This window comes from Apostichopus japonicus, chromosome 8 (assembly GCF_037975245.1).
Source record: "Apostichopus japonicus isolate 1M-3 chromosome 8, ASM3797524v1, whole genome shotgun sequence".
Classification (NCBI taxonomy): Eukaryota; Metazoa; Echinodermata; class Holothuroidea; order Aspidochirotida; family Stichopodidae; genus Apostichopus; species Apostichopus japonicus.
In genome coordinates, this window is record NC_092568.1 from 8,452,566 (window position 1) to 8,478,187 (window position 25,622).

Sequence of the window (25,622 nt, forward strand, 5' to 3'; positions counted from 1 at the left end):
GGATTTAGACAAACCAGACCAACTAAATCAACTCAGGAAAGCTGATTTAAGGCTTTAAAGCAGCTTCAAAGCAAGTTCAAATTAGGAGAATATATATAAATATATATAATTTTATAAATATATATATATAAACAAATAAAGAGCGAAGATAAAAACAACAACGAGTCAATTTCCAAAAATATACCCTCGAAAATCAAAAGACTCAATCAAGGTGCTATTTTTTGAGAAATTTCTTTGTGATGAACTGTTGTAACCAGGCACTGAATACAGCTTTAGTCCGATGGCACAGCTTTGAAGGGGGGGGGGTGGGTGTTAAGGCAAGGGAGGCCACCAAATACTTGTCTCTCCAACAGCTGTGTCGATTCTTTTGCTTCTTATAATTCCAAGTGAGAATAGACCTGGGTGTCATCAGTTATGTCTGCATTTTTGTTACATTTCATACAAAAAGTCACTTATACTTCCCCTCCCCTGATAGAGGAGGGTAAGTAGTATTTTAGTTTTGTTAAATTGCAGTTGAGTTTGACAATCCTGCTACAACCAAATGGCAAGAAATGTGCTTTCAAATGATCAGCCCTTTAAAGGTTTCTCCCTGTAAATTAACAGACACCCAATGTGACATACAGTAACACAATGGCCAGCGAGAGGTAACCAGTAAGATAAACCTAGGTACTAGCGGAACCAAAATGTGTTTTAAATTAACATTTATAACCTTTCTCTTCCCCTCTTCACATACCAGATTCGCCATCATTTTTCTCTTTCACTTTGAGAACATATTAATACCCTTCTCATCCCCCCTCTGACGAAAAACAAGATCGAAAATCTGTTTGGCAAATTGCTCTAGGAGTCTGGTATTGGTTCCCTAAGGGCCAATAATTCAATAAACCCTTTTGAAATCAAATATCCTAGCTGTATAGGATGTTACTGTTTAGTAAAGTACTGTACACTTAAGCATGAACTATGTTCACAGTGGGGGATATTGGATAGGTTTTTTTTTTTTGATATATGTTTTCTCTCTCAACTCAGGCTCAGGTGCTCAGATTGCTGGTGTGGAAAGTAATTGAAGGTTAAAAAAGAAAACCAACCATTTAAAAAGTGTTTAAATGATTCACAGCCGAAAGGAAGGATGAACTTATCATTTAAAAAGGAAATCTAATGGAGCCCTTGAAAAGTGTGGAAAAGTTTTGCTGGTTGGGGTTGAGAGGATTAATATGGGGGGGGGGGGTCAAACAACACAGGAAGTCAGATTTGCTGTTAAAGGGATATTCTAGTGTCTGCCAAATCACTAATTCAACAAAATTAATAAGCTGTTACTTTTCTAGAGTGTTAGGTCAAAACTACATGCTAAAATACATTTTGTATCATGGAGATAGACATTTTTTGAGAAAAAGCAATTTTTTTTTAAAATTTGGTGCAACTTTATGAATACAACAGCAGAGTTAATGATTTTGATTTCATCATGGCAATTTGAGTTGAAATTCTGTTAATTCTATAGTACCGGGTATATTTCTTTCCTATCCACTTTATACAGTACTTCAAATTCTATGAAAAAAAAACCCAACATCTTTTGTTAATTAACAATAACTGTATTTCAGATTATCAAACAAAATGTTCCGTGTATGAACAATTACAATTTGATGACGATAGAATTAATAAGTGTAGGAATATGATCCGAATATATCTCATATCCAGGTAGCTTCTGATTATAATGGGTTTTGATAATCATCCAGATTTTCACGGCCCCTAAACCAAAGCATGGCCCCATACCAGGGCATGGTCCCCCACCAGGGCATGGTCTCCCATCCCCCTGGCCCCTCCAATAAGTGTCACAGTAATGATATTCACGCCAGCATGATGCAATGAGTGGTAATTTCCCCTCCATTAAAAATTGCCAGCCCTCCCTCCCTCCCATCCCTTCCCCCACTCAGCTCAAATCTCAAAACTACACCGGGACCCTTGGTATTTACTACTCATGGAACTTCCAGCTGGAACCAAATTTCCATATTAATGAGGCTCAACCTAAACTAAGTACAGTACTGCAACAGTATTAAGCCTATACAACCGACTCACCAAGCTCAACCAACAGTACTGCTGTAACAGTATTAGGCCTTTACAACGGACTCACCACTGCATACTTCCATACATATTCAACCATCTCACATACCACTGGAATGATTCAATCCTAGGCAAACAAAAGTCAACTTGACCTCAGTTTTATGTCCTCAAGAAACTTTGGACCCATAAAAAGTGGCAAAGAAAAATAGATTATCTTTTCCCCAGTTGATGACAGACAAGGAGGGTAATGTGTTAGAAAAATTGTAAACAGACCATTTATTATGTCAAATAAAACTCAGAGACACAGCCACAACTGCAACTGGGTGTATTTAACAGCATAAATGGGGGGACGGGAGCCATCAATCTATGTTCTCTTGTTTCAACAACCTGTATGGCATCTGATGTGTTTTCATTCAGTGTAAACTTTACACCAATCAGAAAAGGGCGTGGGAGGGGAGATATTATATAAATGGGGGGGGGAATATGGGAGCCAGAGGAAAAACAGAAAGGGAAGGAGAAATGTTGAGGGAAAGGGGAATGTGCTCTACAAAATACATTTCCTTTGAAACAGTTTCTTGTGTTGATGTTGGTACTGCTTTGAAAAAAAATTCTCTCCCTCCCAAAGAAAGGAATTGCAATTCATTCATTTTTAATTAATCAACTTTAATTTCAAACAGGAGGGATAATTAGTTACACTGCAATCTGAAATTGATGTTAACAAGTTGTCATCCGCTGGACGACCTCCGAAGCTGATTTTTAGTCGTCAGAACAGAAATTTTGCTGTCTCAGATGATTGGATGGTCATTAATAATTTGTCCTGCTGTACTCCTACTCCACCCCAGGGATTTTTTTAAACTCACACTCACGAAAGAGTACACATATCGCTACAAGATGATACACTCAAACACATGCTGAAATGAGCCTTGTACTCCTCGTACAGTACTGGTACTCAAACCAAGAGACATTCTACTTGTACTCATACTGTGGTACTCGTGTGACGGTAGGTCTGAACGTCTATAATTGTGTACAAAGCTGTTTCCAGCGGTATTACAGTAGAAATGACTCAGGAGAGAGGAATATTTAAACAATAAAAAATGACAGATAAAATTTACAGGACTTGTTTTCAAGAAAAAGGGAAAAGTTGTGAAAGCCTCAAGGATGAAACCAAACCAGTGGTAGACAGATGTTAAGAATTGGCCTTCACCAAGTTGACTTTCTGGGTGAGGTTCTCTATTGTTTCTTTGGTTTTATTTTAATGAGTGGTGGTCAAACTGATTTACAATGTAAATTATGCGCTGCCCAGTGGCCGCTTATCCACTTTTGGTGGGGGGAGGGCTGGCTGGCTGCCTGGGTCATAAAGTGCGATCGAATGATTTACTCATGCGGCATTCTTGTTTTTTCCGATTCCACTTTTCTACGAATAGGCGCCCTCACTTGGGAATTCTAGCGGTCAAGATCGAGTCCAATCTTAGCAGTCATACTTAAACTTTCAGCTGTCTCCAGATTTTTGCGGCTTAATTTGTCAACCTTCATTTACATTCCACTTCCATTTTGTAAGAAAAAACAAAAGTAAAAAAAAAAACATGAGCGTCCGCAGACAAAGAGAGCCTGACCGCAAAGTTCCACAATTTTACAGCATCTGTTTTGCAGTTAAAGTCACAGCTTCAATGGCGCGAAAGAACTCTGGCCGTAAATATCCACACGACGGAAAGTCAAAACATTTATTTTTGATCTGTATTTCCATTTTATAAGAGGCAGTGGATATAAACTGGCCGAAGATATTGACGTCGCATGGATAAGGTTATAAGAGATGGTAAAAATATGTGCCGTAAAGACCTTCACTGTTTCTGCTTTAAACCTCCCCTCATCCTGCCCCCTACCCACCCTATTCTTACCCTTGCCCACCCTTTCCTTGACTCATCTTAGCCTGCAGTGACAAAACTCCATAGATCATTTCTGATCAAAATTGCAAAAAATCTTTCTTTTTATGCATACTTGGTACTGTATGACATCACACACTGGGCAAACACAGTTAACTTACTGATATGAACTTACATCAAAAGAATGAGTCTTAATTTTCTAAGTTCTGCCTTGGTTTGGGAACAGCAGGGGGGGGGGGAGGTTGAGAGGGACTGCGACGGGAAGGGAATTCCATCATAAGTACTGCATTACTCTGTGAAGGTGTGGTATTCCGGGTGGGTTATGCTAAGGGATGTTCGCAGTTCTACATTCTAGTGTTCAAACTATGCATATGTTTGGAACTTAAAAGTTCAATTACTTCAAAACAGGATGGATGAGGTCATGAGTTTGGATAAACATCAAATATTTAGTTCCTCCTGACAGAGAAACAAGGTTTCTCATTCCAAAACATCTGCACCTAATCCTACCCACCTACAGTAGTTTGTACTTCAAAACAGTCAAAGAATGCTAAACAATTTCATTTTTGTAGGGAAAATGTTTTCAGCTTTTCCCTTCATAGGTAGGTTGGAAACAAAAGCAATTTGTCCATGAGGTACAGTAGCTCAGAAAACTGAATGAACAGCCCCTTGACAAAAACATTTCTAAAGTTTGCAAAGAAAGTGATTTGCTGACATCTTAAAAGTTGATTCCCTGGCAAAGTGTTATTTAGTCTTGGATTACTTTCACAACAGGGCAAGGTATGGTATCAAGTTGCTTGTGAACAATAGCTACTTTATATACTAGAAATGGATTTCCAAACAGTGAACTTCCCATCAAGGTTACACCCACCCATACTATGTACATACTTCTTGTTGTCAAGATAATATGAAGCAAAGCTTAAATGATAACAAAATGACTTGAAACACCCACTCACTCATTCTGGTGAGCTGTGAAGTACTAAATTTTGACAAACATTTGCCCATGCATAGACACACATGTTTCTATAACTAAATCATTCACCACCCCTTCCTTGCCAATGGGGAAAAACTTCTGGAGCTACAGATTAAAGCAGACTTGTTTTCAACATAGGGCAGGAATGGGTTTGCCATGATGCTGGCCTAAAGGAATTGAATCATATGGGAAAAGTTAAAAGCCTAAGCCAACATCAATGGTAGGCTGAAGTGGAAAGAAACAGTGTACCTATCACCAGCTGGCAACCCCCCTCACCCCCCCCCCCCATCCCACCCAAAAAAATAGCAATCTTCACTGAAAACTGATGAGGAAAATATACTTTCAGAAAGAATTCCTTGCTTAAGTTGCTAATACCATAAAAAAAAATTGCACTGTCAAACATTCCATTCAGGCTGGAAAATGCTGTCAACCAGACATAAATATATTACAAAGATAATCACATGTCAACGGCATATTGAAATTTTCAGTCCTGTGCCCCCACCACCTAAAGTAAAAGTTTGACCAGTCAAAACGTATACAAGGAAAAGACACAAAAGAGTAGACGTAAGAGTAAAGACATAATAGTAAAATAAAAGAGAAAAAGAAGAAGAGCTCATTAAAAAGACAAACAAAGTACTATGAATCAAGAGTTGCGCCAGCCCTTTCGGGGGTCATGAGAAAGACTCCCAGAAAATATTTCACGAGGTACCATAAAAAGAGCATACTAGCTGCTACCCCAAATTACCTAGTTGCTGACCCCAAATTACTTTGCTAGTACTATCCCCAAATGCCCCAATTATTTAGCCGCTACCCCCCCCCCCAATTACTGTACCTAGCTGCTTTCCTACTGTCCGTAGCTGCTACATCCATTCCAAATTACCTAACTGCTACCCAAATTACCTAGACTTCCATCCCAAATCACCTGGGCTGCTACCCCCAATTACCTAGCTGCTACACCCTCCATTCACCCCCCCCCTCCCACCCAAAAAAAATTACCAAGCTGCTATCATCATGCTGACATGCATACAGCAGATGTTAAACAAGGACCCTCGGGGCCTTTTTACTTTCAAATTTTTTTCTGATATTTACTTTAATATACAAACATCCTAACCACAAAATCACTCCCCAAAAATGTTGACACTTAAACTATTCCCTGATTTTCCAACTTCACACAGTTCTTCCAGTTAGCAACAATTTCCCTTCCCAAGCCTACTGATATTGACTGGGGCCCAGCATTTAACTGCTCACCTTAAAACATCACGGTCATAAATTTCATATAATAGAATAAAGAATAAAGTTGTCAAGCACTTCTCTGCTAAATGCTATGATGTTGGTAAGTATTGAAGGTAATAAAAATACTGTCCATTAATTGCAATGACCTTTGACCTCACCCCTGAGACATTAGGATACTGTCTGAAGAGAAAAGATCTTAATAAGTCGGAGGATTAAAAGGAAATTAATGTCTAAGCTGGTAGAAGTTGACGAGAGAGACAGATTGGTTTAGAAGGACTAGAGAAATGAAATAGAAAATACTGGAAAATAGAGGAAAGGGGATGGGAAGGGCAGGGGGGGGGGGCTGGTGGGAAGGGAGGAAAGCGGGGAGGGAGACATACAGTGAAAACCAAGAAGATTTGATGGAATATTTCCTAAGATTATGTAACTTAAGTATGAACATAAACAGCTGTCCTCTTTTAATAGAGTTTTACTTTGTAAATTATGCCTTGTGAAATGTGCAATGCTTCTGTCTCTCTGTTTAAAAAAAATGATAATTAAATGGTGGTGGTGGTTTTCAGTTGTATACACTTCGACAAGTGAGAGTTGCTTTGTTTCAAACTGTCACTGACTACCACAGGTACCTGTACTCAGTAAAGTGGCTCCACACCGAGCACAATTTCACCCAAGCTGGAATTATCATGTTTACCAGCTTTTCAGAATTTGACCTCTGCTGGCCTGTAATGAACTTTGACCTTCACAAAAACAATAGTATTCTACTTACTAAGAGGATTCCACATTTACCACACCACCCTCTTGACATAGTGTGGTTACCAGAAGCATCATATACACACACATACACCATCATGAGAGCACAAAGAATCCATTGCATCCTCCTCCTCCAGCAAGGAATCAAAAACACTGGTTTTAGGGGAATCCCCAAAAATTTCCCAAAGTGCCTCTGCAGGTTAACCAAACGACCTTCTTCCTATTGCTATTTCAGCAGTATATTAAATCGTTTTGTTCTTTACAAAGGGTTAAGTTACCATTCTCATCCACAAAATCTTGTCCGCTAAGCAAAGCTTTTTCCCAGATAGAAAGAATAAAATTGCTTTTACTAGAAGAAACATTATGCTGGTAGGTAAACCTTTTTCTGTTAGTTACCACTATACCTGATAGGGCAACTGAAACATGAATTTCCAATTAAAGTATAAGGCAATCAATGATAGTAGACACAACAATGTGTAGAAGAAGTAGCCCGGCTCAGAGTGAGAGACAATTGATACGTTACACCTTTCGCACACTGACACACATATTTATATATATACATATATCCGTCTAAGGAAAACCGAGACTTTAGAACAAACAAATGGGCTAAGGAATTGACAAACTTTTGAGAAATTGAATACTTTTTCCAAGGGTACAGCAGATTGAGGACAGTTTACAAGTAAAGAAATTTCATGATATTAAATGGTTTTCTGTTGTGTTGGCTTTCGCCTTTGTTTGCCATAGTACTTAACTAAAAGGTGGTAAGTAGTATTTCAAGGGGCACTGGGGTACCAGTCTCTACTATGACTGTGTATGTAATGGATGCAATACTTTCCAAAGATGGATTCTTCTTTTGAGCATTTTTGTGTAAAGCTGATGAACGCCCCTGAATGAAAGTTCTTCTGTGAAGTGACCGTGGTTGATGAAGGTCTTTGCTTCGATGCAGGTATGAGGCATACGTAAATGTACAAACGCCTTATTCTACAGGAGTGGATTCTCAAATTGGAGGGATGAATGGAAGGTGAGGGATGAAGGAAAAGGGAAGGGAGAGGGGAGGGGGGGGGCACCTGCAATGCACTTACAGGACAATGACATAGCCATTACACAAAAACTGTGATTCAAAATCAAATGACTTTTCTTTAACCTTCTTTGGAAGGAATAATCATCAAGCGTCCCTCCCCTACCCTCAAAACCGAAAACAGGGCCCTCATATAATTTCTTTCTTTGTGGTTAATCTATAAACTGTGCTGCCCCCCTTCCCCCCGAACCCCTTCCCTTCCGATACCTCTCTGGTAGCGAAACCCCCCAAAAGAAGACACCTCTGTTCCAATGGAGCAAAAAGTTAGGGATTTAATGTTGAGAAGTAGTCTATACCCAGTACAATTCATGACCTCTTCACACAGATGTCTCACCACGACCCGACCCTGCATGTCATCAAGTTGGGCTAGGGGAAGGAAACTTAAAGGAGTTCCAATGACTTCAACAGATGACTTGCTCTGTCGACAAACTGCGATACGATGTCCGCTTTGGAATCAATTAACAGAAAGTTCTGAGAACGGGCAACGAACCCACAAGACTCCACCGAAGCTGATTTAAGAAGAAATAATTTCCACCTGATAAAGACAATCTCGACTCTCTCCATAGAGAAAACAAACTCCATATCGATTCTTCTTGCTAGGCATGATAAAGCACATCTAGCCTAAATATTCACTTATGAACGGGTCCATACATATGCCGCAGCAAGCATTCTATCATTAATTTTTTCATTTTTCAAAGACAATGACAAAGACGAGACACCTTGTTTTGGTGTTTTGGAAATTTTCATTCGCTCCATCTCCGCACCATGAGCCAAAATTATTCGGGAAGAGAGTACATCGGCAAGATTGTGCGATTATCTATTACATTAATATTACCAAAGAGTGGCAAAGACGATTATTAAGGGTATCAGTTAGTTTGTGTTTACACTGGAATAAATAAAGAGGCTTTCGAGTTAATCTGGTCAACAGTCACATCTATGTACTCTTATCTCTATGTTAATCGCCAAATTTCAACAATTTAAACAGGGATGAGCCTGGGATAAAAAAAAAAATCACAGAACTTTGCAAAAATTGCGGTATAGGCTCCAGTTTTCGTATGCTACAGTGTGTTAGGATAATAGTTTTTGTCCCCGAGGTAGAAAAGAAATCACAGATATTCCGCGAATTTGCAGAAAAAGCTCATGCCTGTTTAAAGAAAAATAACTGCACCAATTTAAATAATATAACTGCACCGATTACATCGGTATGCATACAGCATGGATTATGAGGGATCTGGTACAGTCCACAGAGAGTTCAACGATACTGCTGGCATTAATTGGTCTCCGAGCCATCCATCTATCAAACATGACGGCTGTCTGCCTGTTCTTCTCTCAGGGATTTTAAACAGATGCAGGTGCTGAAGATTCGGTTACAAAATTACATTTAAACGTTTTGGAATTTGGAATATGTAATCCAATTCAAGCATTAAATTACCTTCCCCGATTTGGCCATAATTTCCTTTAAATCACATCCATGCCAAACTGTGTGTGAAGAATTTGTTTCTAGTCACCTGTGTATAACACTTGCTCATCTGCGATGTAGTATTTAAAATAAGAGATCATAATTCCTTCTTTTTACCAACAAAAAAAAAGAAAAGAAAATAAAAAGGGAGAAAATATATAAACAAAGTTCAATATCCATAAAAGAATGTTAACAGCTTGTTAGTAGAGCTCTTTCAAAAAGTATGTTAATACAAGGTTAATCATGATACAATCATGTTGAAGGCTGAGGAGGGTACTGTACATTATTGAGGCTAAGGTGACAGACTTTTCACAGACGAGGATGTTTGGGGGAGGCCCTGGGGGAGGGGGTAGGGGAGGGGAAGCAGGTAGCTGTGGAGGGGCTGGTGAAGGAGAGATATGAAATAACAGTAACGGTTTTTTTTTTTTTTTTTTTTTTTTTCTTTGCTGCAAATAATCCTCTTTTATGCTCACTGTACAAGATGTTGCAGTTGATTTCACATGAACGTTGGTTTTTAAAATAATGATCTGACAAATGATGTGATTATCTAATAGTTTTGGTTGTACACAAATCTGAATATTGTACAGATCATTCATCTAAATACAAATCATCCAGTTAGCTGGTTTGCACTTACAGTATATACAATTTTGCATTAGAAAGATCCTAGACCTAAAACAGCCAACCATTTCCAGTCACACTTAAAACATTTCACTGTTACTTCACAAAAGTCAAGATGGCAAGCAGTTGAATCAAATCAGTCCAATAAAATAAAAATAAATAATGCCAGAAAAATCACTTTCAAGTTTTCAAATTAAACGACTACCCACAAAAAACCATTACTCTAGAAAACAGCCACTTAACACATATATTCTGACACCTTTTTTCTTTCTTTTCATACTTTTCCATGAATGTGGGGGTGGGGTGGGGGGGGTGCAATGAGACAATTTCCCACACCATATTGTTTGCTTTCCTGTTTAACCTTTCCTTGCACAGTTTTGGAAATTGCTTTCTAAATCATGATTTTAATCTTTCCTCTACTCTCAAAAGGCATATTTCATATTTTGTCATGTGTTGATTCCTCACACTTGACTCATTACTTTTCCCAATTCTCTCTCTCTGCGAAAGGTAAAACCACGAGGAGTAGAGGATTTTGCCTCCGCACTTTGACGATAAGCCCCCGAGATTGTCCAACTGACTGATTTCTAAACTGCCCTGTCACATGGTCTAGGAGTCATTCCAGCATTATCAAAAGAAATTTGAGAATATAATAACATTTGGAGGTGACAGAAATGTGGGGCTTTTGAAAATTGGTATCCTACTCGGCTTACGGTATCGTTAACCTGACGCCCACAGAGAAAGCATTACCGAGATAACCCCGTCTTTCAACGGGAGCTTTCCAGTCAGGCAGTTACAGGACTTAATAAACCAGGAAAGAAAGGAAAACAAAAACTCAAACTGTTTCAAAAGTGGCTCAACGTACCCGGCAAAGGGATCAAAATTGTCTCCAGTAGGAAAATGATAGACTTAGTGAGTCAATAAAGAAGTAAAGCATAGAGGTAATTTGTCTCTTTGATCCCAGATATCTGAATTTGATGATGTCTATTTAATGGCAGTCATTACTGAGTCATTCCGACAAAGATTTTCTGGAGGAGTTTGTTACGAGATGGAGAGGAGAAAGTTCTTTATGCCACCATCAATTGGATGCCAAAATGTGGAACCCACCATCTCGCCCCCCCCCCAAAAAAAAAAAAAAAATTCTTACTGGGTATGATACATTGTTATCAGATGCTACTTTGTATGATGATATAGCCCTCAACAACATTGGTTGCATATGTTCAAGTCACATATTGTTACTTTGATACATATGTGTTAATATCATATCAAGAACAATATTTAAATCTTTTTCAAAACAAACCTTTTTAATTTTCAAGTGTTTCACCACATCTATCCACCTACTAAATGGACATTATACTGGTCCAATGCTATGCATGTGTACTGGTATCATGAAGAAACATGTAACTACCATGATAATTTTAGACTGTTAAGCAGTCACATTTGATCAGTACCTTTAAGACCATTTCCTCTGATGCTTCTACAACTTAAATTAAAGCAGGTATTTTTGATAAAGTTTTTACTCAAGTGGTTGACACTTTCATCCAAACCGAGTCAAAATAAGTTTTCAATCATCCACACTCGGGTACCTCCTTGGACTTTCCCCACAAATGATGGTTAATGAAAGAGTCTTACTAAATCCACAATAATATTTCGTCGCCAAGACACTATCCATAGTCAAATCTAATCAAATTACATCAAATTCAAATATTTTAACTGTTTTTACTTTTTACCTTATTATTTGAAATGAGAAGCATCTTGAACATTCTTATGGTAATTCAGAGGTAGTTTCACATCACAATTTCATAACCTGATTACATTAACAACCTTATTTTATAATTTTCATACAACTAAAAAAGATTGTTATCAATTTAAACTTCCGTTCTGAAGAATTGTAACGTTTGTTTATAAACGTGGGCACAACTTCCGCAAGGTCCCATACTGAAATTCCGCTTTATAACTCATCATAATGTCAACATCTTCTACCCACCATCATACGACAAGCTAAACCAGTAAATAATTTGAAACCACTACCATTTCTACCTAACAGTCTGTGATATACTTTTCTATCTATATGTAAGGAATTTTACAGTTTTCCATTTTTAACCCTTGTCTTGGCCACAAAGTCTGGAAATGGCGTTAACAACAAAGATTTCGCCCCAGGACACTTCTCCCCACCATTGACGATTGATCTACAACTTAACCGGGCCATGTTTGTAATATTCTGAAATCGTTTTTGCCCCTCTGTGACTCTCCAAATTTGAATAGCCACACCGTTGAGTGATGGATCTTAGTGTAGCGCGACAATGCCGTGCTGCGAAAGCGGTTAAAGGTTTGATCTTCCCTCAAGGTACAAAATTTTGAGTTCATAGAGTAAAAAATACTGAGAAATGTTTTAGTTTCATTGTTATCTTAAGCTGAGTCTATTTAGAAATTCTGTAGATGAGTATACAGGAAAGAATTCTAGGCTGGTTGATTACAAATCCAGCCTATTCCAAACTTAAAAAAAGTCAAAACTTTCAGGGAAATTCATGACTAAAAGCAATAGAAAAAAAAAAGAAGAAAAAAAAAAGTGAACGATACTTGTCGAAAGGTTGTAACCGCTGCAAGATATACGCTACGACTCATTTTAAATTGGTCGCAGCTTAAAACTTTGATACTCACATTGCAAGCACTAATAATATGTTTCTGTTACTAAACAGGTCCAAAACTTTGTCACTTTCTGGAGTCACCATTACACACAGTTAACTGAAGGTGTTTGACTCTTGCAGTTGGAATTTATCGCTGTTTTATACACACTTTAGCTACACCAAGGGCTGTGGTGTTTCGAGTCCTCACACGTATTTGCCTCGCCCGTGTAAATGGTTTAATATAAATGGCATGCACCCTGCCTTAGTAACTACTTGGATAGATAAATCTCCTACTGTGTCTAGGATAGGTGGGTACTAAATCTTGGGATAGCTTTGTAGAATAGACTATTTAGGTAGAAGTTTGAGGGCCTTACCGTTCCATCTTTTCAGAGGGCTAACTGAATACAAATAGAAACTAAGAAGACATTAAGAGACACTTGATGGACAGAAAGTCAAAATTGGACAAATGAACAAGAAATGAATAGAGCAAAAAAGAAATGATAAAAAAGACACAACAGAGGAGAGGTAAGATGGAAGGAGAGAAAGATGAGAATGACCTATTTGCATGAATTGTCAATCTGGCCAAATGAAATATATATATAATAAATAATAAAATACAATAATAAGCGGGTAATACAGGGCTTATTCTAGGTACAAAAATCATGCTGATTCTCCGACTGATGGTTTTTAATCAACTTATCCATGTGTTTTATCTATTTTCCCACCAGTTGCCAAATGGCCACAGGCATTTTAGCCAGTAAGTAGCTTGCACTTCCGAGGCCTGTGGCAATTCTAAGAACAATTTCGGTCTCTACTAAGATCCACTTTCGCTTTCTCTTGGTTTTTCCATTTTTTCTAGTTTGTTTCCAATCAAGTGTTTCCTGTTTAATAATCTTATTAATGACTATAGCCTGGGATAGTTGGATAATGGTACTAAGGCTTAAAGTGTCATTTTTTCCACACTATTAAGATTTTTTGTACATACGTAGGACACTGCCACAGCCAGGGTGGGAGGGGGGGGGGGAGGCAATACATGAGTCATCCAAATGTTTATGATTGTTGAATGTGCAAAATCTGTGTGGAATTGTTACTCTAAAAAATTATTGTTGTGGAGTTTGCCCAGCTCCCCCCAACCCCCCCCCCCCGAAACCCCCCTCCCAGCCCCTAACACAGTTTTTGTAACCTCACAAGATAATAGAACAGAATGACCGGAAAAAAATTGGAAATACTTAGAGACTACTCCGTAAAAAATTCCATGTTATGAACAACAAATGGCTGACTATAATGTATTCTTGATGGATGTGGGGTGTTTAGGATAAGAAAGTCTGCTGAAAATCTCTAAATCTTACTATATAACTTTCAAATTTGTGCTGCTAATTGTAATTCTTCAAGAAACTCAGACTATGTACAAATGTACCTGAAAAAAGAAGACCTTACAAAGTGACATATATAGAGGGCAGCATTTCAGAATACAGCAATGGATGGTATTTTTTCAAAACCTACTCCTCAGTTATCCCATCACATATTTCTGTACAAGTGCAGTTAGCATTAACCAAACTCTGAAGTAAAGTTACGTAAACTGCTGTTGAAACTTTCTGCAAAGAATGTAACTAAGGACCCTGAACTAAACATAGATTTCTTTTGATGGTCAGCTTAAATCACACATCACTTAGGGGGGGGGGGAGGGGGATGCTGTGCCCCTCCATGTGTACAAAACCTTTCTAAGCTATAGGACAAGTGTATTGTTTGCTTCCTTAAATCGTTACTGCCCCTCTTTAAATTGCAGGTGCCGATCCCACTCAGAATGCCTGGCTATTTAGTATGTGGAAATCACATCACCAACAGATGGTTCGAAGTACTGAGGGTGGCTTGTTACTGTTCAGTACCTAGTATACTGTTAATCTACCACACTTTGATACACATATTTGCATACACAAATCAAGCTGTAATTAGCAGCTTAAACTTTGAAGTTTTTAAGGTGAGCAGAAACACTTTATAGAGTTTGTACAGACCACAGCAGAGGGAATCATTTATCCAGTATCGCATCGCAAAATGCTATGCAAAATGGTCAAGTTGCTATGCAAAATGGTCATGTTGCTATGCAAAATGGCCAAGTTGCTATGCAAATGGTCAAGTTGCTACGCATTATGGTCAAGTTGCTATGCAAAATGGTCACGTTGCTATGCAAAATGGTCAACTTGCTATGCAAAATGGTCAACTTGCTATGCATTATGGTCAAGTTGCTATGCAAAATGGTCAAGTTGCTATGCAAAATGGTCAAGTTGCTATGCAAATGTATAGATGTATATAGCAGTTTTCTACACAGGAACTATAGTATTCAATGTGAGAAGAAAATTCAGGGTTTCCAAAAATGTTACACAAAACTTTGACCGCTAAATTTTTCCTTGTATCATAGCACAAATAATTTGATGAAAATGGCAGGAAGTTCATCTTCTAAAATGAAACAAACTAACATCTCAAATTTCTGACCATTTCAGAGAGTTCTTTGTCTATATTTATTTTGGAAGAAGGAAGGCTCTTTTACTTTCTTCTCTATTTCTTACTCAAATAAAAGCCTGGGAATGGTCCATATTTTTTTGCATTGCTTCCTTTCAAATAAACATGTCTGTTTGGGTCAATTTAGTGATCATACAGTGAGGTAGAGGTTGGAAGAAAAGAAAAATATGGCTTTTACTAAACACAAAGGGTAGTTCCAAAATAATATGTATCAAGTTCATCTAAGTTTCACTATTGAAGTTATCATGATTGAAATGTTCCAATTCATTTGACCTCCAACAAAAATTTAAAACTACCATGGTTCTTGTACTCGGTAAGGTGGGTCCAAATACCAAGTATGAAATTTGCAGCACCATGTACTTTTTGAGTTATTGTGTTTTATAAGCTAAGGGATCACATACACACATATTACCACTGCATGGACTCCATTCGCGTTCAGCAGGGACTCAACCAGTGTCAGTATATTATACCCTTTCCCATCCCGTCCCTCCACTGCTCTCCTCCCCCAGCCCTCCACCCCTCTGCCATCTGTCCCCCAACGAAAAAACCATTCAGATATTCCTAGGTGGAAAACCCTATTCCTGTGTAATTGAAGGAAACTGATGTAACCATTTTGAGACTTAGATGTCGGTCTTATGTTGCCATGATGTTAACTGATAAAATAAGACAGAATATGAATTATATTCAATGTTAACATAATATCTTATGTGGGTTTCCAATACTATGAAATCATAACTACTAACATTCAACTTCCTTTAATATCTTCATACAAATATGAATGAACAGTTAAATCTCCTCTAATTATCTTTCTTTATGAATAGCAATAAAATGAAACATTTGATGCTGAAATTATGTTCTGCATGAACCTTTAACTGACACATCTTCACTGGTACTGTAGATGGAGGGCTGGAAATTTTACCCAATGAGGAAAAGGTTTTCATTTGCCCAGGAAAAAACTCTTTTTTCTTTTCTTTTTAAAAATTTAATTATCATGTGTATTTCTTACTTTTGTTATTATCTACTATCAATTTGTAAGTATGGCTTTTACATGTTTTCTTTCAAGGCAGTTAACTCTTTGCCAAGCCCGTTGGCAATCAGTAGTTAACACATTCTTACCTTAACACCATGTTCTCAATTTTGCTTCAAATCTGACATAATATGATATACAAAGAAAACAAATGGACATACAAACAAATGATGCGAAAGAAACTGAAAAATTTTTAGGAGCCGAAAGAGACAAGAGAGATATAACAAAGAGACAGGTCTGTTTCTTGCGAATAACACTTCATTGAAAGAATTAGACAAGAGCAAGTCTACTTGAAATAGATATATTGATATATCTCATTCACACCTGTCAGTTCAAATCCAGTCGTATCAGAAATGTTCATCTTCAAATTCTTCCGATGCCTCTATACATCTCTACAAGTGTTACAGATGCCTCTAATACATCTCTACTAGTGTTAAATTAAAATACAATATAACACACTAACAAGTGGTGGAATTTATCTGCAATTTTTCTGTGGCTTGTTTTGATAAGTCGTGGCAAGTGGTCACTTGCATCACCCGATTGACATAGTATCATACAATAAATATTGTATCATAATACTATGAAATATCCACACAAATATTCTTGCATATGGTATCACCCGTCTCAGATAGTATCATACAATAATATCGTATCATAATAATATAATATAAACCATCCACATTTGATATTGTTGCATATCGTATTACATGTTAGAATGATAGATTACGATAACAATTATACTATTAACTTTTTAATATAACAGTACAAAATAGTATTGTGTAGTATTAGCAAGTCAATCTCCTGCTTGCGTCGACTTAAAAGTTACAGTGAAACTATGTAAGTTTTCTCCACTCTTTGGCAGCTGTTCTGGGTGCTTGATCCCGTAGACTTGCGACACAGTGTACTGCATACAGAGTTGTTTCTACTATAACTGCGATGAGAGGATACTAGCACAGAAACAATAAACGATATCGCAAAGTGCAGATGCTATAACAAGTGTTTACTTGCTCAGACCTGATACAGAGAGTGTATCGTGTATTTGTCCTCTCTTTTGAAAGTCGGAACAAGTGTTTACTCCCTTCAGACCTGATACACAAGTTAAACTAAGTATTTCCTCTTTCGTTTGGCATTCGAAACAAATCATTACTTCTTCAGACCCAACACACACTAGAGTACACTATGTATTAGCGAAATGTTGTGGCAGTTCAAACAAGTGTTTACTTGCCCGGACTGGATACAAAGAGTATATAGTGTATTTCGCCCTCTCTTTTGATAGTCGAAACAAGTGTTTACTTGCTCAGATCTGATACACAAAATAAACTATGTATTACCTCTTTTGTTTGGCGTGTGAAACAAATCATTACTTTTCCTTTTGATATTCGGAACAAGTGTTTACTTGCTCAGATCTGATTTACAGGTTGCATTATGAACTCACTCCATTCTGTTTGGCATCTGTCATATCCTGGTTGCCCACACAGACATCATACAAAGAGCAAATTTCAAGTTCTATTACTTTAGCATCTGTAATAATGGTTGATCTATTTCTCATATTTATTCCGTGTAGGTTACGGTACTCATCCTATACGTAACGAGAGTTTTGTTTGGTCCTATCGAGCACGCAAGATAATATTTAGAACTTACTCTATAATTTTGGCAGCTGTAATAATGGTTGATCTATTTCTCATATCTATTCCGTGTAGGTTACGGTACTCATCCTATACGTAACGAGGGTTTTGTTTGGTCCTATCGAGCACACAAGATGATATTTAGTACTTACTCTATTATTTTAGCATCTGTAATAATGGTTGATCTATTTCTCATATTTTACCGTGTAATGTAAGGTACTCATTCTATTCCGCTGACAGACGAAACGAGGGTTTCGTTTGCTCCTATCGAGCACACAAGATGATATTTAGTACTTACTCTATTCTTTTGGCAGCTGTAATGGGTGACTTTTTGTTCTTCTCCACTAATTTTTTCTTCATTTCTTTCTTCTTTTCATGCTTAGCTTTCATTTCTTCAAATTTTTCAACTTCTGCATTGAAGAAACAAATCAATAAAAGCATACTCAGATTAAATAATTGCCAGTCATTCTGTCCGTCAGTCAGACATCTTATAACAAGAATATCTGTCACATAAAATGATGATTGGGAGAGATTTAACCCCTTTAAGCAAAACCAAAACATGACAGTAAGGTAAATACTGATCACAGTTTGTCCAAGATTGGTTCTGAATTGCTACTGGACTCTTCAGGCTTAGCCAACTTTATTAGCCTTTTGGCCTCTCCAGATTCTGGTCACAATTTCAAAGTGATAATGCACAAGTTCTACACAAGTTAACACTGACTTGAAAATATCAAAAAGTTGAATCATAGTATATCTTACCTGATAATTTCTTAATTCCAAATTTTCTATATTTCACAAGTTCTCTTATTCTACTTTTGATCTGTTTTTCTTCTGCAAAAGAAACAAAATATGGGCCAAATTGTCAGTGAATTTAACAGAGAGACTAAGAAGATAGAAAGACAGATATAAAACAAACTGGCTTTCATTGTGCAACAAATTTTTGAAGAGCCATATAAAATAATTAAGTACTTTCAAAAGATTTATTTTGGATAACTGTTTGTTAATTAACTTTAATCTCTAAAAAGAAGCATAGCGCAAATGTGATGTCTATTTTAACAGCAGGTTTACCAAACCGACCAACTACAGTTCAAGAAATGAATAAAATATGAACAATCTAAGAGTCCGCCCTCACTCTTTGCAATCGAGCGATTAATGAGTCCTTCCCGTTGAGGATGTTTGTGATGCTCACTACTGGCATTGACTCATAACAAAAGGGGATGGTTCTAAATGATCCAAAATCTCAAAACATGTGAGAAAAATAATTAATTGACAGCAAAATTCCACACACTCAAACCAACAAAATGTCAGTTTTCATTCATTCTTGCAGACTACAAGATAAGAGCAAAACAATGTCCACATTTGGGAAATTTGACTGAGCGACTAAACTTTTGAGAAAACGAGGGCGATGTTTCATTATAGCAGTAAATGAAACACTATAACTCAAAATGTTGTCCTTGCCATAGCATAACACATATTTATATTGTTTCAATTGCCATAGCATAACACATTAAAATAATTTCAATGCTATAGCATAACACATATTTAATTAGTTTCAATGCAATAGCATAACACATATTAAAATAGTTTCAATGCCATAGCATAACACATATTTATAAAGTTTCGATGCCATAGCATAACACATATTTAAATAGTTTAAATGTCATAGCATAACACATATTAAATTAGTTTCAATGCCATAGCATAACACATATTTATAAAGTTTCGATGCCATAGCATAACACATATTTAAATAGTTTAAATGTCATAGCATAACACATATTAAATTAGTTTCAACGCCATAGCATAACACATATTAAAATAGTTACTTTTAACTTGCAATCAACAGTCCATTATCTTTATATACAGTGTAAAACATACATACATGAATATTGTTACCCTGTGCACATAAAACTAAATAAGTAATGGTCCTATGTCATTTCAAAACTGTAGAGGTAAATTAGAAGGAAGAAAATGGGCATGAATGGGGGGGGGTGAGGGGGTGAGGATGGGATGGATGGGAATAACTTACGTTGGACGCTAGAATGCAGTTCTTCTACTGCCTTCAATGAAATACATGACGCAAATGGCCTCAATCTTTCCGTGAATTCTGTTTCTTCTTTTGAAGGTTTCCTTTTAACTGAAAAAAACAACAAAAAAACAACAAATTCATGAATACACAAATTCATGACCAATTCAATATTATGATAATCCTGATGTGGGCAAGGCCTCAGCTCTACCAGCTGAGCAATATCCAAGCCTAAATTGATAGCGATTCTGATTCATAAATGTCTTCAAAAAGAACCAAGAATTTTTGATCGGAAACGTGTTTTGAACGAATCATCTAAGAATTACGCTCTTTGCTCTGGCGATCGCGGTATCATTCATCAAAAATACAAATTTCTCTTAAAATCGCCTTTCCTGCTCTTCCCTGGGTGTTGCATCGAATTAACTCGTAGCACAGTCCCGGTATGCGAGGTAGCTTCTGAAAGACTCCCCCGGCAAAGAAATGGAATGGTCGTGACTTTCATGACTGTTCCAGCTTTTTCACACAAACATGCATAGGAAACGTTCCTGTTTATCGAAGGATACCATGCGAAGGAAATGCCTTCTTTAGTCTGTGGGAATCTATTTTCCTTCGGAGCGACTCTTGAATCTACGCCCCGCTGTAAAAATATAAGGTGACTTTTCATTGCTATGATTATTTATGGTGATATGAATATAAATCTCTATTGATTACTAATCATTACCACCTTGCACACTTTTGTGGTGAGTGAATTTAGGTCGTAGAATTCTTCATAGAGACTGGGATGTTCTTGCTCTGCTTTTGTCTGTGGATGCCAGCCATTACTGGCCTTACCCTGGTTACAACACATATCTCTCCGTTCACAAACACATCATTGTTTAGAAAACTTACCTTCCTTTTCTTTTTCTTTATCTTTATCTTTTCTGGACTTTTGAGGCACTGTTGATACAACAGCTGCTATTAGACCGTAATCCCTAGCGATCTTTTTTCTTCTTAATCTCTCCTTCAACGCTCTGGTATACATATCTACATGAGCTTCTTTAAGAGCTACATGGATGAAAGTAGTAAAAAGTAATTGTTTTCGTTTTGTTATAGAAATAATGAAATGTTACATCAATACATCATCAGTATTTAGACGTCAAAAATGAAACGAGATAAACCTCTTCATTTTGAGGAACAGTTATGCTCTTTGATTAGTTATACCTAAGGGATAAAAATCCTGTTTGGTTACTATCACAACTATCATTGTAGTGCTGAATAGCTCTGTTGATTCAGTACAGGACTTGTATTGATATGGTCACTCATTTAAATCCTATTCTAGCCCATAACTTTGCTTGCTCTTTCAAAAAGAAGAGAAAAAAAGAATGAAAAAGAAATACACAGGAAAACATGTAGTTACTACTACTACGTTTCCCCCTCTCCTCCTCCCCCTCCCCCCCCCCCCCTGTGACTTGTTAAATAGGAATACAATCTTAATCTGAAACTACCATATAAAGCTAAGCTCTACGCCAAGTTTACATGTGAGTCCATACTACTAACATGGAAAGTAACTGTGCTACGAAATACTTAGATCAGACTGGAATCACTGATTACATGCTCATTTCCACAACTTTTGGTGAAGTATTCAGGAGGGCCTCTTAGTCTGATCGGTTTCCATCTTATCTTGAGTAATACATGGAAAGGTTTGGGAAAACTGCTGATCGATCACAACAACTGCTTAACAAGACTGACTTGCTTTACAACATACCATGGGAGTACTTTGAGATATTATGAAACATCCTAGTCTTGTTGTTTTACGAAGACTACAGAAAGACTCGGGAAGAGTCGTGAACTCACCTATGTCTAATTCATCATCTTCCGGAGACACCTGTAGATGGCTGACTATTTTTTCGGCATCGTTGTTAGATTCCTGCGAGAAGAAAAACAGAAATGCCAACGTTCGTTAGCTAAAGAGGGGTGCTTAAATTCTCTGAATTATCTCCATGAAAACAGGGAAATTGCTAGTAAGAACCCTGAGATGAATTCTTTGATTAACAGTGGTATCATAGCAGGGCATAGATTATTGTCCCATCCAAAAGAGACTTACACAGCTTCAGACAAACAAACCAGCTTCATTTGTACAAGTGTTTCGGCATGCTACTACTATTTGAATGATACTTCAGCAAAACAGCTTCTAATCTCAAACTATTTCTTGAATATTACATTGGTGGTAAAAGGTCACCAAAAACCTTGCCTCTAAGCTTTAGGATACTAAGTTCTTTTAAAGTGTACAAAAAGAACATTCCTAGAGGTTCTGACACAGTTTCACAGATATTGAATACAGCACTGGAAGAATTTATTAATTGCTATGCAAAATATCAGCACTAAATTATTCTCCAATTGAAAAAGTGATAAAATCAGAGACATAAAATACACCAGAAATCAGGTAAACATTTGCAGCTGGCAATAGAGTACTAGTCAAATTTTGGAAATGAATAACAATTTCTTCATAATGATGACTATTATACATCATATTTTCCAATCTTGTCATTTTCCATTGAACAGTATAAAATGCTTGTGATATCAAGATCTAAGTTTCTTTTCAGTACAAACCCACAACAAAAGGAATTATTCCTTTGGAATGTGATCAAAATTGTACTTTTGTCATAATTGTAATCGTTTTTACTATTATCATCCTTTTTTCCTGTATCAACAAGGGAAACTGCAAGACTGAAATTAACATTTATTATATGCACAGCTGAGCCAAATGAATAATGACAATATTGTAAACAAATAAGAATACTGTACTTAATAGCAGGCCCACTCCTGGATGATCATAAAAAATACACTATTCCCATGGTGGTGGTTGGTGTACAAATTACTGGTTGTGCTCCTGAACCTTGCATACTGTGTTGAAGTTACATGGCTACACGTTAATAACAGACACGGTAGCAAGGAATAATTTAGTGTAAAACTTTTGCGTAGCACTTGTAAGGCTGTGAACATTGCCTCTTATTTAATACTATGGTTCCTGCTATGAATCTTTGGACTTGTATACCAATTTGCCCATTTCGAAAGGCATTTTGCGATGCGATCCCGAAATAAATTATTCTTTGGGTAGTCGCCATGTCTGAACCTCAAATCATAATCACTTTTTCAAACACAATTTGATTCTACAACTTTGCAACATTGAAACAGAGGAAAATATTTGTTCTTGTATTTTGGAGCACTTTCATGAACTATTTCACCCATATACAGGAATAATATAGTATACATCAACAAATGCATTAAGTTGGGGATATAATTCTTTGCTTCCAGCATTTAATCTCAAACCTTTACAAGTATAAAATCTCTTTCCCATTCTGGCAAGATCTGATCGAAGCATCCATGACATCGAATGTTTGACGTACAAAACTGACTCACAGAGCAACATCAGAGAGATTTTCATTATTGTTTATCCATTTAAAGAAAATCTCTTACTGCAAAATGTCCGACATATTCATCTAAATTTCAGGCCTGAGCAGACGAGAGACATTGCGCCCTCATCCTGATGCAGACTCACCCGCTCAAAGTCATCTCGTAACGGCATGTAACCTAATTCGTGTTGTTCGAGAAGTGGAAGTTCTACTGGCGCAAAGTTGTTGCTGAGACTGGGAGAGAGCGGTCCTGTAAAAAACCACCATAGAGAATGTAAGAAAGACATTCCACTTAAAAATGTACTTTTTTCAAATTTATTATTTGAAACTGCAACTTCAACAAGAAGGTGGTGAATCTTGATGAAAATCAGTAAATGGGAATGACATTCGAGATATTGAAAATAAACCGCCGAAGAATTTTTTTTCGGTTAGAACTTGATCGATGTACCGTAACTGATGAGACATTGACAGAGAAGGGTTGGGGTTTAGAAGTTTAGAGAGTCAAAGGTAGTATTTTATTGATTTACTATTGCTTTGGAACAACGGCATCCTTGTGACAAAACAAGACACCACAAACCAATCCACATACCAAAGCAATTGGTTACTCTACAATGTGTAAGTGTCCACAAAGTGGAAATATCCATCCAGTTTTTTGATGATTGCAACCTCAACATGTACAAAAGCGACAGGGCAGGTAACGTAATGCACGAGAAGCTCTCTTTTATACATTTTAAATATAAAGAGCCCGACCTCATCTGTCCTACTTCAAAGAATCTCGGAGAACATGATCAATCTTTTCTCGAGTCTCGAGGGTGATGTTACGAATGCCAACCAAATAATTCAGTCATTAAAGATACCCTTTTATATAGATCAAATATTAAACGATTGAGCACTGACTGGACACTCACCATCGTCTGAACATGTGTGGTCTATAACTGGGTTCGGTCGGACCTTTGGTAAAGTAGCTACAAAGAAGGATGAAATAAATATCATATATTACAATTTTCACATTCTTTAAGCATAATTTATAGTCACTTAAAAGTGTTTAAACCATATTAAAAGAGCTATGCAATTCTTGGTGAGACTTGGAGATTTAACACATGGTTACGTAAACAATACTGGTCCTCTAGGCTTTACACCAACTAACGTTACTCGTTAGTTATACACTAAAAGACTCCAAATAATATACCTAGCCTATGATTTGCCCACATTAGGCTAGCTAGCTTGTTCGTGTTAAAGGAAGCTTCAATATGTGTCATGAATATCTGATGTATGTCTATTTAAAAGCTAATTTTTCTTCTTCTTGGAGGTTTTGATTGGCAGTTATTGATACATGTAAAGGAAATTGCTGAAACTCATGGCTCAGTTACATCTAGAAGTATAGGCCTAGTACATGAATGTATGTATAAAATGAGCAAAACAGGCAGTTGTTATTGTCTGACGTCAAAAATTGTTTTTAACGAAAACATTACCTACTTGTTACTTAGCGTTTGCCAAGTAAAAATTCTATCACAGTAATCTCTCTTTCATGAATGGCAAGTTGCTGATATGTAAATGCATGTAAGTGAAAATGGAATGCTAAAAATTCCAGACGAAAGCACATATGGACCTTTGACCCCTAATATCAGCTGACCTAACATAATTTGTTAGACAATAGTAACACCATCAGTTTTCTTTAAAACCATTGAAAAGGACGCCAATAGATTTTTGCAACATTTAAAGCAAACTTCAACCTTTTCATGAATAACTAATTATATCCTTAACAAGTCTCACAATGTACTAAATTTTTTTAAGAAATCTGATATTACATATCACAGATTCTTTAAAGTTGAAGTAATCTTACCACCTCCAATATTTGCACCTAAGTAGCATTTTGAGTAATGGTCCTTTACTTCTTCTTTACTCTTAGTGCCAACATGAGCAGCTGCAGCTTCCCTGTAGAGTAAGGAGAATAGCATCATGTTACTAGATGAAATGTGCAGCAGTTACTTTAACTAGTTGAAATATCTGCAAAATTTGCCGAACCATTTGTCCAAGGTTTTTCTTCTTCACTTTTTCAAAGACAAGACAAGCATGTTTTGCCAGATATATGCCACCCAGTACTTTGGGTAATTCACAATATGCTAGCTTGGGGTCAAGTCACAACGACAATTTCAGTTTTACATGGTCTATCGTGTCAGTTACCCCCGCATATTGTACTGCATATATAGAGTAAGTAACCGTGTAGCGCAGGCTAAGAGTATATCATACTTTCCAGAGCATATCATACTGTATAAATAGAATAAGTAACCGTATGGCGCAGGCCAAGGGTATATCATACTTTCCAGAGCATATCATACTGTATAAATAGAATAAGTAACCGTATGGCGCAGGC

General features: G+C 37.0%; 1 protein-coding gene across 2 annotated transcripts in view; it reads right to left on the reverse strand.

The window, feature by feature from the left end:
- Positions 1 to 25,622, reverse strand: part of LOC139971233 (transcriptional adapter 2-beta-like) — a 46,992-nt gene that overhangs the window by 16,563 nt on the left and 4,807 nt on the right. For both annotated transcript variants that reach the window (XM_071977516.1, XM_071977517.1), the window contains exons 5-12: positions 25,092 to 25,183; positions 24,157 to 24,213; positions 23,395 to 23,498; positions 21,690 to 21,762; positions 20,745 to 20,900; positions 19,860 to 19,967; positions 18,590 to 18,661; positions 18,129 to 18,240 (exon numbers count right to left, since the gene is read on the reverse strand). In XM_071977516.1, the coding sequence (XP_071833617.1) occupies positions 18,129 to 18,240; positions 18,590 to 18,661; positions 19,860 to 19,967; positions 20,745 to 20,900; positions 21,690 to 21,762; positions 23,395 to 23,498; positions 24,157 to 24,213; positions 25,092 to 25,183 (774 nt within the window). The remainder of the gene's footprint in view (positions 1 to 18,128; positions 18,241 to 18,589; positions 18,662 to 19,859; positions 19,968 to 20,744; positions 20,901 to 21,689; positions 21,763 to 23,394; positions 23,499 to 24,156; positions 24,214 to 25,091; positions 25,184 to 25,622) is intronic.